The 14,590-nt window shown below is 41.8% G+C and overlaps 1 protein-coding gene across 1 annotated transcript in view; it reads left to right on the top strand.

Annotated features, from left to right (window-relative positions):
* LOC117230780 (alpha-2B adrenergic receptor) overlaps window positions 1–12,666 on the top strand; it is a 114,096-nt gene extending 101,430 nt beyond the window's left edge. The window contains exons 2-3 of the mRNA XM_033488553.1: window positions 9,169–9,549; window positions 10,845–12,666. Coding sequence (XP_033344444.1) covers window positions 9,169–9,549; window positions 10,845–11,438 — 975 coding nt within the window. The 3' untranslated portion in view covers window positions 11,439–12,666. The remainder of the gene's footprint in view (window positions 1–9,168; window positions 9,550–10,844) is intronic.
* Window positions 12,667–14,590: the final 1,924 nt, after the last annotated feature.

Here is a 14,590-nt window from a genome sequence, read left to right as displayed (position 1 = left end):
CGAGCAATACAATAGAACAAAAATGTCTTGCTATTTCTTCGATCATCCAGTTAGTACTCTTTTATGTGTATAGATTTGCAAAAGGAAGCTTCAGCAGAAAAGAGGAAAGGGCAGATTTTTTAATAATCATGATCTCGAGAACATTTTAATAATACGTTCCGCCACAGGAATTCGAGGTTGCATTATCCAGAGATGCTGGGAATTAACGTGTATCTCGACTACTCGGGAACCTTACCGTCCGTGAAAGCGGAACAATCCTGGCCATTTTAGCCCAAGTCGCCGGATATCAGCCTGACTAAAGTTAACTGAACAATTTGCAAACATTCCACGAAAGCAGTGCTACATCTTAGCGCTCGCGTCTACAGTCGACGTTCACGCGGAAGGAAATTTATCATCTCCTTCTCTTCCTCTTCTTTAACAGCCTTCTCGTGTTTGACGCACGCTTTCCACAGCTTCAAGCTCAAATTTCACAGAATTTTAACCAAAGTCTCTTTTGATAACCCAACTCCGGAATACTGTAACGAGGTACTATATTCGCTAGTCAGTTTTGTTTCAATTACTTTTAATACACTATTCTCCACATTATTTTTACCATGACTTTTTAATAAAGCTTTAAACGACCTATGCTTATATTTATTGTTTCATTATAACGACAAAATATATTCACAAAATTTGATCATTAAACATTGAGGTACCCTGTATATTTCCCGAACATGGAGATACAGAAATTTTGTATAAGATGCAGTATCGTAAAGTTAATAACAACGAGAGAGTAGAAAAATTCAAAAATGAAAAGGTATCAATATGAATCAGCCTTAGAGCGATTTGGATCGGTGAAAATCCTGATTGCAAGATTGACCGTATACGCCTGATCGTCCCTGGAGCGTTTTCCGAAGTGGTTCGGTGCACCTGACAGTAGGGAGTGCGCATAAGAGGTACGTCAGAGCGTTTAAAGCGGAGCAATTTGGTACGGGGCCGACGCAGCACAAAACGTCCGACTATGCTATCGTCTAACAAGATTGCAAACGAAATTGGATGTTTTTCTCCGGCTGGATGGAACGGAGAGGAAAAGTATTAATTCGGGTCAGACCGGATCACACGCTTGCGTAAACATCAGGGAAAGAGGAAAAAACGGAGAGCGCGTGTGTTGCGCGCTTCGGACGCGTGGCGAGCGAAGATGACAATTTAATTGCATCCCCTGGTGAAAAACGAACGAGCAAAGCTGGCTCTCCCCAGCGCTGGAACTAATGTTCCCTTTTAAAGCCAGCGCCTCGACAACGGGTTGCTTCGAAAATTGTTTGCCCTCCATCCCCGTGTTTCGCTCGGATTTGATAATACGTAATCCACACGATTTATTCCGCGAAATTGTTCCCCTGAAAATTCTGTGAAATTGCAAGTGCGTGGAAAAACTCAGCTGAAAATTATCGCCCGACGAAAGACGTTAAAACGCATACGGAAATTACGATGTTCGTGCCCCACCTTCTTACAATGGAAAATTTTCTAGAAAAATTGTATCGTGTAGATCAACACATGTGATTCTTAATACACCATGTACCTCTTCTAATTCGTACTAGTAATTCTTACAAATTCCTGCATCGTTATCTCGCAAGTGTACGAAATCACGATTGATTAATTCTTTCGATAGTTTGAACAGATTGTTACATTTTATATAAAACCAGAAGGTACGCTAGTGCTTAATGGAATGTATCTGCAATAAATGGATATGTACTAACACATATTGGGAGGAAGGAGTATGCGTAGTTTTATTTCTTATATACATTTGACTGGGTCTTTTTTGTACGGGATATTACGGTTTTGTTAATGCACGTACCGTATTGTTCCGCGGGTATACGATACGTGACTCGTGCGAAATTTAATACGTACATACATACGTTACCTCTCAGCCAACACTTCATGAGGGAGTAACCAACGACGTCACTGTTTTTGCCAAGTAATATTCGCCGTAGGGCGCGCAAATGGCCATCCAGCATGGTTTAAAATCTCGATCGAAGTTGTTTAAAACGAAAATTTTCGTACGTACGCGGTTTAATTAACGTCACGATTTCGTGTTGTTTCGAGCACCGTACGATTTCAACTGGCAATTTTAACGAGATATTTCGCTGAGCACTTTGATTCTCCGATTTCTTGTAATTTTCTCAATGAATAAAAGTTGCACCGGTGGCGGCTTCTTGTGAAAAGACTAGTTCCCATTTCTCTCTTGACCGCGGTAGAAGAAAGCGATTAGGCTTGAAATTGCGTTCTAACCGTGGAAGACAGAAGCGTCTTTCGGCGGGGCGAATTATTTTTTAATAAGATGCAAATTCGCGAATTTCCTTATGCCAAGAGATTTACATTCCTGGGACTCGTGTCTCTAACCCCGCAATTATTAACGCCTTTCCGCTTTCTATAATGAGACTCTAAGCGAGTTTCACGCGAAACGATGTCGCTTTGAAAGAATCGTTCGTTCAATTTCATTGCTGGAACTACAGCAAGTCACGAAATTATTGGAACAAGAGTGCAGTTTTCAAATATGTAAAAATATTTCACTGGAAAATAAAGGTAAAGATGGCTAATACTTCTTGCTGCTACTGCAAATATTGGAGATATTTGTACGAGCTTTGCACGATATTTCAAATATCTCGAAACATAAATTTACCAAAGAATACCATAGAAAAAGGAAAAAGGAGAAAAATGGTAATTTGAGAAAAAACAAATGTTAGCTGTAGCCCGTGTCCCATGCCTGATATTCCACAATCAAATCCAAATACGAAAAGTGGAAGGGAGGGAAATTCGTGACTCGATGTATTTCGTTTATAAATTCTTTCGACAAGGCCGCGTTATCCCTTCGTTCGAAAGATAAACCTTGTATTCCAAGGGTGCGTTCGGCAATCTCACTTTCGTCTATAGGCGTTATATGTTATTCTGGCATGTCATAACGTACCAATCCGTGTTTGAAAAGCGCGCAGAAAAAGGGGTGAAAGGATAGGGAAAATAAAAGAGCGTTGGAATAGCAACATCTTTTTATACGAAGCGGCGAAATGAGAAGCGAGAGAGAGGAAAAAAGGCAGAAAATCCAGGTCATACTAGGCTGCGCGCGAATTTGATTCGAGCGTTTCGCAGCCCTTGTGTTCTACCTCGAACCATCTCTTTCATCCCCATAGCGACTTTAATGTCAAACGTTTTACATCTGCTCGTGACAGACTCATCGATTCCGCTTTAGACCGCGTGTTTCTTTCCATTTGGGGATTTTCCCAGCTCCTGCTCCAATGGCAAGTGTACAGCGAGTGTTTTGACGTCGAACGAACAACGTTGGTGCGTCAATAGCCGTATGATTTTCAATTAAACACTGTGCTCGTCTCGATCAATCTTCGGTGAAACTCCGCCACAATTCCTCCGAAAGACATTAACCACAGAGAAATCGATTAAGGTAATAATTCAAAGTGATGGAAAGCAGCTGGCCAACGAGGATGATTTTAATACCGTAATTTCTATGGCAGATACGCGGCACCATTCTGCTCACACTCGTAGCTATGTTCAAAATAGTACATTATCACTCGCGTTATCTCGTTAAATATTGTTTTAACTGACTGCTGCTCGCGGTCACGTGCTTCCGCTCCATTTACAACGGTCAAATATTAGCATGATCAACGGAGAAGTTCGAACAGAACTGGGAGAATTAAACTTGCACGAAAGTTTCTACTACAATTGGATCAGGTTTACGACATGTCATAAAATTCCTATTTTTTCAGAAATAAACTTCAACTCTTTTACGATCGTGATGTGATGAATTTTATACAACGTACAATTTTGTATATTGTATTGTCAAGTAAAAAATGTATTTCTAAGTCACGTTACTTTAACTTAAACGACTTGAACGAATTTGAGTAACATGTCTAATCCGGACGCAGAAGCTTAATAGTCTCTTTCCAATAACTAATAACAGGCAGTGCGATTGTAAGCGTCCTCCTTTCCTTCCCTTTCGACCATGGTGTTCGATAAGAAAGAAAGAAAGAAAGAAAGAAATTCATTTCTTCGCATTTCTATTTCAAGTCGAGCAGACCTAGTACCCCGAAACCAACAATGGTAGCACGGACAAAGAGAGTATCAATCGCGGCGTCAAAGGAACAGAACTGTACTAAAATGTACCTACTGTTCTGCTACTGGAGAACCGTTATGATGAATTTTTAATCCTTGAGAGTTACCCTCGACGAAAAGCCGCGAAACGTCCAATCGTAGGCACAGGAATGGAGAACGTCAGTGTACGTAGTTATTCGTAAAAAGGGTGACACGTCCTTATTGAAAAGAATCCGGATTCTATGGGGGAAGGGGTGGGGGGCGGTGGATTTCGGTAACCAATAACTTGGATTTCGCTCCTTTCCACGGAAATAATCCTGGCATCGATTCCCTCTTTCTTACGGATTTTTCACCCTATTTCCAACTCTCAAGGTTTCTCTGAGAACGCTGGAATTGCTAGAATATAATAAGGGATTCATCATTGAATGCACGAGAAATGTTTAAACTCGATTAACACGGGTGAACACAAAGATGAATATACTCTCAATTGTTTGGAATGTTATTACACTCAATTGCGTTAAAGTCTTGGCAACTAACAAACTGTACTGTTAGAAAACATCTTGACATGGTTTTCTATTTCTAGCATTTTCAACGAATCTTTACGTTTAGACAGGCACGAAAGGATTCTTCTAGTTAAGACACAAAAAGCTGACAAACAGAATACTGATTACTGTATTTTAAACTAATCGACATTTTTTCAATAAATTATCGATAATTCTCGAATTAAACGCCTCTTCGCTACCAACGACAGATTTAAAACAACATCAAGTGCGGTTACATTCATCCACAAAAATAAAACTCACAACTTTCGTACAGTACGTACTGTAGCTTTTCTGAAGGCAAGCGTTTGTCATTTAATCACCGACGTGCGATTCAATTAAGGACATTCTGAAAAAATGTAATTTTTTCCTGCGAACCATATTTGCGAAAGAGTATCACAGACAAGCCGGAGTCGAGGTCGGAATGCAATTATTTAGAGGGTACGAGAGATATAATCGGTTTCTCAGCTTCATGCTGACGCGGCGCTTAAAAGAGCATGATTTGCCTGAATCTAGATGAAAAGAAGCAACGAGACCGTCGGCCAGAAAGAAATTTAATTGGGTCGGACAAAACGTGGCCACCGGCATTTTGGTACAGGGGCCATGCCACCTTGCGACTGGCATTTTCGGCTCCGTTGAACTTAACTGAGGCAACCTCATAGATACGAGCGTATGCTCGCGCGCTGCACTCGACGAGATTCGCAAAGCAAAGCTACCTATAATGGTCGACTTTTCTAACTCGTAGAACACGGTACTGAAATCCACGTGATTTTCTTCAAAACACAATAATTGACTTTAAAGACAGCAACAACTCGACAAAATCGGTTACTTCGATCGATTCGAAAACGTAAAGGGAATCACAAAGTATGGGAATCGTTTGGAAAGAAGAAACGGATGGTATACGGCACGCGAAGCTCGATGAACACGAATGAAAGTGGTTCCTGCACAAAAGAGAAAGATCAGAAACTCGCACGTACTTTCGATCGTTCGAAATACACCGATTTTCCGCTTCCGTCTCGTTACACCGATTTCTTCCCGCTGCTATCTATTTCCTCGTCCCCGTTCCACAGATCCGATAACACGATCGACTATCGCTTATCAATGATTCATAATTGAATCAAACGTTGGCAAACGTTGAACATAGAATTCTCTGGTGGAAACGGGCTCGACAAACGCGAATGGCGTCATTCCAGTTAAAATGGCCAAGATTCGTGGTCGTCCGACGAACGGTATCGTTTCACCGCAGTGAACTCCGATTTCTCCGGACCGACTGAATATTTATCTTTCCGGGGATTTGTAACTCGATAGACCAGCTCGATTGCCTTAATTTACCGCGCGTTTCGTGAATTTTTTAATGGAACGGACACGTCGCCGGGTGGACGAGTTGCGGCGATTTCAATCCGTTTCACTCGCAAGATTTCTCACAGCTGACCAACGGACGCATCTTGGGACGGACATTGTTATTCATGATCTCATGAATTTTCGCTCTTGACGAGCGTGCTCCAGGTTGCTCGTTACCTCGCGAGAAAGGCCGTTGCGAAGAGTGCGTGAGAAAGCTTCTGTTCCTTTCTTTCATTCCCAGGAGGAAGGTGAATAAAAAGAGAGATGAATTTTTCATTAAGAAAGCCGTGAGTGTAAACGCATAGGTCGGAAAGAAAACGAAGAAAGAAGAAAAAAATATTTCGTAGCCGTGAACCGTAAAATTTGCCGTGGAGAGGAGGTAGCGTTAGGGGTAGCGGTGGCCCACTAACGTTTGACGTCACCGCGAGAGACTTTGCCTCTGCTCCCTTCCCAACCCGTTTCTCTCTTGGCAAGAATGGAAGCAGCGTGACCAGGTGACCGATAATCCGGAACAGAGTCGAGAACAAGCAGAGAAATGCGCGCGGTTTCAAGGATGCGGAAGAATCGACCTCATCGTTTCGCTAACTAATCATGCGGCGAATTTTCTCTCCCGATGGAAGATTATTTTTGCAATACAAAACGGTCGTAAATCAAACAAAACGCGAGATGAAGTGGCAAAAAAGCTTGAGACTGATCGCGTATCGACGGTTATGAATTCCTGTCGGGAAATTTTCGCTAAAACAGCTCGTTATTCCGCGTGTTTACGCGATAACGGTGCTTGCTTCGTACTTTTCGTCGCTTTTCTATCTTTTTAGACCCGACCGTGGTAAAAAGAAAGAGAAAAAGCGTGCCGAGCCGCCGCTCCGTCGTGTCAGACTTTTGAGGCCGCCCTTATGTAAAGCCGTTATAGAAGCAAAGGAAAACGGCCAACGCTGGCAGAAAAGGGAAGATTAAACGGTTACCGTTGAAAGATTAAAGTTTACAAGCGCTAATCGCTTCGCGGATACTTCAGACGTGGGATACGTGCTCGTCTTAACTCTAAAATTAAGTCAGTAGCTGGCTAGAGGAGAGCAGTTTCGACGTATCGAATTTAATTTTAGAAAGATGAAATACTCGTTAACGTCACACGTGTACGATCAAGTGACAAACGGTAGAAAAGGAATTACGACCGTGCGATAAACCCAATTCACATCGCTGCCTAACTATCGCGTATGTATATCCCCAAGTGGATTCATTATTTCTACACTGGAAACAGCAAATGGAATCACACTAAACTGGAACGAAGAGGGACGAAACGCGATACTAGATGTTACCAGAGGGTGCAGTAGAATACACCGATGCGATAAGAGATCTAAGCAGTTTCATCGTACTTTCACCCGTAATCTCTCTGATAAAGATCTAAAATAACTTTGGCTTCATCCTATTTTGAGAATGACTCGTGTATCATCCTGTTAGCAGAGAACCCGACCTGTTGCGGATAATATTAAGTTTTTACTAAAATTCTATCCTTTGTAACCCGTCAACCAGATCAAAAGTATCGATAATCGTGAAAATCTTGGTACGATCAGGAGCATTCGTTCTTTCAGGCTCCACAGATATTGTCATCTTGCAATGGGTTAAGAATTCTTAAGAAATTATGAGACTAACGATCCAATCTATACTATGACAATTGATAAATGAATATGATCTTTTCGCAATTGAAATGGAAATGGAACGTCAGACGGTATCAGTGACAAAGAAGTTGTTCTTCGCACGAAATCAAACGACTTCTGTTCAAGAGCAGTGTCCCATTTTATTCCAACCAGTTCAGGATAGACCATAGCGTAAATTAAATCGAATTAGATTCTCTCTAACGTGCGAGTAATACACACGTTCGTACGTATTTCACGTTCTAGGCCGTGTGCGCGTCACTTCTAAGCGAAACGTCGTCGCTCGTATTGTAGAACAGCGTATCCCAGTTCTGGTATGCGTATCGTTCATAGGAGCGCGTGACTGTAAAAGTTATTATATGAAAACGACGTAATCTGCCCTTCTGTTACCTCGTAAACGGGATCGAAACTTTCATAGAATATGGAAACTGTGTTTATTCACGAATCAGTGTTTTACTATGTTTAGAGAGGGTTGCGAATAAATTCATAAAAATCAACCGTACTCGCGCGTAATCCCATATTTTGTTAAATTGAACGAGAAACTTTTTCACTGGCGAAAGTTAGCCCGGTAAATTTATTCTCTTTGAGCCGAGAACGGAATTAATTCCGCTCTCTTTGCCCGTCGCATCATTCGTAACGAGCGTAATCGCAGTACACTACAAATGCTTTCTCTGATTGAAAGTTGCATCGTTTCGATTCGCTCTACTTATGAGCAGACAATATACATAGGCTCGCGGGAATATTCGAACGTTTATGAGTACTTTTCGTGAATATGTTATGCGTGTTATATGAAACATTTTGATTGTCATAAGCAAGAGATTATGAGATTAGTTTACTATCATTATGCTATTGAAGTTTAAAACAAATAATGTAAATGTATAAAAAAATTACAAAATATTTAAAACATAGCTATGTATCTCACAGAGATCGCAAAAGTATTTAAAGCAATCTTTTTACTGAATGTTAAAACAGCTTGCCGGTAAAAAATAGGAAATGTGATTGTGTTTCTCATGAAATTCACAAAATTGGAACTCATGAAATTTTAAATACCAATTTTCTTCGCCGCCTACTATTTTTCGTTTACATAATAGAATTTCATAGACAAATGAGTTTTAGTTCAGTTAATCGGATATTAACTAAAGCTTCACTCCAATCAATGAAATCCACATAAATTGACTACTACTGCTCTCGATATTCCTTTACTATAAACGTTCATAAAACCGACGACATTCTCCAATATTTTATTTTTATCATACAATAATGCTTAATAGTATAATATATAATTTGCTTGAGTAAAAAGGGAATTATTGGAGAAACTTCATAAATTGTCTACCCATTTTACTTTTACTCCTTTAAACGATGAAGCATTTGTCTATTGTAAAAATTATTGACTAAACTTCACAAACTGACCCATTTTATTTATTAATTTAAACGATAAAGCGTAGCTCGAGATGAATTCCCCAAATTGGCCCCAGATTGGCCCTAGATTGGCCCTAGATTGTAAAATCACAAAAGAATGTTCCGTGACAAAGTGGCTATTCAATATTCATTCGTTTCTGTTGCAGCTTTCAGAGGACATCGGCTACGTCGTTTATTCCGCGCTCGGCAGCTTCTACATCCCGTCGTGCATCATGGTGTTCGTGTATATACGCATTTATTTCGCGGCGAAGGCTCGCGCGCGCCGCGGCATCCGCAAGCAGCCGCGTCCTCGTGCAGTGATACCGCCTGAGTCCCCGGATATTAGACAGACCAGTTTCACACAAAGCACGCCGGCCACTGAATCGAAAAAACAGGCTGGTTCCGCGATGGAGAACGTCGCGACTATCGAGAATCAGCCCGTACAAATACCCATCGTCACGTGCGACTTTGCTAGCGACGTTAGTACCTCTGAAGCGGATCCCGGAGGAGGGAACAGTATTCCCATGGAGGAAAAGGATACGCTGAAGGTTAACGCCTTAATTTACTTCAAATGGTGTCTTTTTTTTCTTTTGTATATTTTACCCTTGTCATATTTTGAGTCATACTTTCTATCCATAAATAAAATATGTTGTCAAGAATAAGTGTCCGGATGCTTTTGAACGATAACATACGGAAAAGTACGCACAGCTTACTGTTCGTGAAGTCGACGTATTAAATTTCCAAAAGCAGCTTTATGAAATATGAGGCAAGGATAGCATTATTGCTTATATGGAACTGTATGGAAAGGTACTTGCGATGAAAATATTCTTTCTCCTAAAATATGCCCCCTGTTGAAGAATTGATAGACAACAGACCATTTCGTACGTTTAACAATGTTATTCTTCTCCACGATTCGTCCCAAGTCAGACCATCTATCACGCTAGAAATACGAGCACGTGTTTCATATTCTACAAGTGCTTGAACGCACATGCTCGAATTCGGAGCAAACATTATCCTCTGTTACGTTGGAATACGAAGAAATCTATGTTATCAGCTTGTTCAAACGTATTCAAATTCGATCCCCCCCCCCCCCCCTTCCGCCGGAACTCGTCTCTTATTTTTCGTGAATTTTCCTCATCCACTCGGAGGCAGAACGTCAAACATCTTTTCTGAACGTCTTTTTCTAAATGTGTAGCAGATTCTCCGATCTCGAACGACACGAGACGCGCAAGACACCTGTCTCCACGCTCGTATCCCGGATGCACTTACCCAATAACTTCAGTTTCGTGGTCTGGGATCTGAATACATCCCGTTTGGCGATACAGCGACGCGTTTCTCAAGATCTCGTACACTGCTACAACGCATGAAAGAGAAACTAGTAAATCGCCGAATGTAGAAATTCGTTGTTGGATTTTCTCGCACGATTCTTCCACGGTACAAACAGAATCGAATAAAAATCTCGCGAATCGAAGAGCACAATTCTTTATCGTTCTAGTATCGAGATCGAATCTATCCTATACATGTCCGTTTCCCAGAATCTTTACTTTCTTGTGTTGTTTATAAATACGAAACAACTGGTATCGTCGGAAGCTTCTTGTACCAGTAAGGTGCATATTGTAAAACTATGCATGGGGATAGCTTAGATTGGTAATGGCTATTTAGGCGGTTTAGAAACCACGTTGATCAACTGCACTAATTGAAAAGTATAGAGAAGCGACGATGTTGCAAACACTTGTTTATATTTACCTCAGAGTTTTCATTACACCATTTATCGTTTAATTATCGTTGAAACGATGTTTTTCAAGTAACGATGATTAAAACGCTGTGTAAATCTGTTGGACAGGTAACGATCCCAGTCCCAGTGCAGAAGAGCAACCTGAAGGCAACGCTGTCAGTAAACGGCGACGGCCAATCGAGCGTGCCATCGCGGTGCAGGGCGCCTAGCGTCGGCATCGACGTCGACATGGTGTCGGAGTTCGACCCGTCGTCGTCGGACAGCGGCGTTGTATCCAGGTGTGCCGTGGTGAAGCCTTTAAAGCTTCGTCTCTGCCAGCCCATCTTCGGTCGTAGGAATCTGGGCAAGCTCAGAAGAGAGCACGGGGACGGAGGACGCACGTCTGGCAAAGACGACTCGGGCGTAGAGTCAAAATCGTCGAAACCGCGGGACCCGGAGAGAGAGAAGAGGAGACTGGCGAGAAAGAAGGAGAAACGAGCCACTCTGATACTCGGTTTCATCATGGGCAGCTTTATTGCCTGCTGGCTGCCATTCTTCGTCCTTTACATCGCGAAACCTGTGTTCCCTCGCGTCGAGATACCCACGCAGGCGTTCGTGATCGCGTTCTGGCTCGGCTACATGAACTCTGCCCTGAACCCCTTCATCTACACCGTCTTCAACAAGGATTTCCGCCGCGCGTTTCGCAGGATACTGTTCAAATAATCCCGTCGTCCCTGGACGAACGTTCTCGAACGGGATCCAGGTAACACGAATGAAAATCGATCGGCGAATACATCGCCTTTGCGAAGTAGAACGTCGATGGAAGGATCGGGCAAGAACGCTTGAACAGATATCTTTATTGCGATAAGTTAGGAGAACGACACGACGAAGGTGTTTATGCGCAAGAGTCTTGGGAAATTCGGACGCGACTGTAAAAACTCTCGCGGGACGCTTCCTTTGGAATGTAAACTCGGTGAAATTCTAAACTCGGTTCGTGTCTAATGTGGCCTCGGAGACGGGCGCACCGAGAATTTCCTCGTCCATGCAGTTCGAGGATAACAATTTTCCGGGAAGAAATCATGAGAAAGTTGACAAATTCGATAGCCCGTTTTGCCAGTGACGGCCATGAATCCTCTACACTCTACGAGATGTCGCGGACTATCGGTGTGTTTCAGCAACAGCTGCTGCCTCTCCCTCGATCGGATACAACTTCCGACTGGTTGTCGATTCAACATGACACCAAAGAAGACAGATGGAACTTCGCGACAGCTAGCGATACGGATTCGAGAACTACGGCTGCATCGTGATTTTAAACTAATTATATCGAAGGGAGGAACGCGTGAAAAGTGTCAGAGACGTTTTCTTTTTTGCTCGACAAAGACGAATTATTGGTCGCGATGATCGCGACACGATTCGTGGGTTCTCTGTATCCCGCCTCCGAGGAATCGGATCTTTTCGTCGAAAGCCACCTCGTCATCGTTCTTCGTCAGAATGGAAGAAAATTGGGTGGGGACGGGGGTGTACCTGCGGCATTCTTCCTTCTCCGAGTTCCTTGGACAGACGGCACACGGTCCGATTGTAAATTAAAAATCGCGACAATCCACTTACTATCGATGTACGTGAATGTAGATATGTATAGCATACGTGTATGTGTGTATATAATATGGCCGTCGCGAGCGGCTCGTCCGGAAAGTTTCTGTTCTTTGATATTCACGTAGGTGACTAAGAAAGGAACACCTTGCATGTTCGCTTGATTTCGCTTCGAAATTACCTGCTATTCGATTCGTGAGCAGTGTAAGAGATGGAAAATTTTCCGAAGCACGAGCTACCGAATACAAAGTTTCTTCTAGGAAGGGAAAATAGCAGTGTGTCGAAGATTGAAAGAGAAAAATAGAGGGAAAACGAAGGAAAGGGAAACTGAGAGTTCTGATTCTTCGCTACCATGTTTCACGCGACGTGGAACGAAAACTTTCGGAACGGGCTGTGGCATACGTTGCGCGTGTAATAATACGTAACTGTTCTACGATATTATATACGCACATCGGCACACGATCGCAGGAAGGACGAGGATCTCGAAGCGAGCACAAGTTCCCGAGAGACGTGATCGGAATGATCGTCATCGGACAAATAAAATAAAAAAAAAAAGCTAAAACGAAAGGAGCGTGTTTCCTATTAAATAGGTACACATCGTTTTATCAATAGGATCGATATACGGCTACGGTTTAATCGTGTAATCGTTTAATCACGACAGTTTTTTCGAATTCTATCGATTTAAATAAACGGTAAGGATGCTGAAAACGTAACGATACGTATTATTATAAAAAAAACGTAGAAGTTTCTCGAGTTTAAAAATCAAATGAAAGAAGAATGGAGATGCACGGGAAGAGAGAAGAGATACGGGGAAACGATCACTTTGCACGACGTACGGTCAATGGGAATAGAATTCGCACGACAGCAAGGATAAAAAGTAGGATGTAATGCTTGCAATGTCAGATTTCTGTTTGTTCGGCTTGAAATATTAAATTTGACTACGCTACACCCTGGTGAAACCGCGATTAAAGATGAATGCACAGCTTTATTTGTTTATTGGTGACGCGCGAAGCCAACATAGAACCCTATGCGGTTTCAATTATTATGCGGCTTTACGCAATGTTTGCGCACCGGGGTGCCAATTCGCGATCAGCTGCTTTATAATTTAACGCTTACCGACCTCACCGAGGCACCGAATCCGCTCTCAAAACCGATCAAACCGGTTCGAAACTTACCACCCCCTTTTATCCGAGCGCACGCCAGTTTTACTTAATCGATAGCTGCGCGCCACCGGTGTACGCGATATTTTTCTAACTCTTTCTTTCCATCGATTAAATTTGCTACGTAATTTCGAATATCGAAAGAGAAAGATGTATTCGTATTCATAAATACGATTTACAAGTATCGGGACATTGACCAAAAATAAAATAAATCTCAAAAATGATTGGGAAATTACCTAAATCTCTGATTATATCAACGATTGTTATCCAGTTCCAAAAGACGTCCTAATATTTATGAACTTATTTAAGGATATTTTTCAGAATTGAAATCGCAGGAAACGACACGATGTTCAAGTTATGTGAAATATTTTACGCGAATCTGTATTGAGAAATGTTGGCACGCCTATCTGTCTAGCGACGATTCGAAACAAATCAAATAGCGGCAAAAACGTAGCTCATAAATCGAAAGTGGCCCATCCATCGGAACAAATTTCGAAAAACAATTTCCATCGATAGCATTCAATCTGGTCTCTCTATTTCGCAGATTAAAGATCATCCCCGCAGTCTGACCGCGAGAAACTCGAATAAAAAATTACTTTCGGGCTTCTGTACCGAGACCGAGGATCGAAATCCGGCTATTTTTGGTCGAGGATTAAGAGTTAAGAGCCAGCATACGTTTCACATAACCAACACACCTACATCGAACTCTCTTTGCTTCCAATCGGTCTTTTACAACTTTCAGAATTACATTTCCGTTCAACAGCGGAAAACGTGTTTTAGAAAACGATTCCTATTCAAATCGACCAGTTCATTCGTCGATCGACGTAATATCGAAAATATTGGGAGTGAAAATACCAGATGTGAAAATTACCAAAATTATGAATTCGTATTTTTTTCATAGATTGCGACGATGAGCTTCTTAATGACATTTCGTGCAATATACGAATGAAAGCTTTCATTACATTTTGTTTCATTTCGATTCCGCTGATGCAAGTTTTACACTTCATCTCTTTCTATTTTCAGTGTGTATATTTTTTATCAAAAATATCTTTAAAGTTCCAATTTTTAAAAGCTCTGTAGTTCAGTGTATAAACCGAACAGTTCAAAATCAAAGATATCTTTCAT

The sequence above is a fragment of the Bombus vosnesenskii genome, unplaced genomic scaffold (assembly GCF_011952255.1).
Source record: "Bombus vosnesenskii isolate JDL3184/JDL3185 unplaced genomic scaffold, Bvos_JDL3184-5_v1.1 scf7180000013267, whole genome shotgun sequence".
Lineage (NCBI taxonomy): Eukaryota > Metazoa > Arthropoda > Insecta > Hymenoptera > Apidae > Bombus > Bombus vosnesenskii.
The sequence above is the reverse complement of the archived record's forward strand: the minus strand, read 5'-3'. Positions and strand labels throughout refer to the sequence as shown.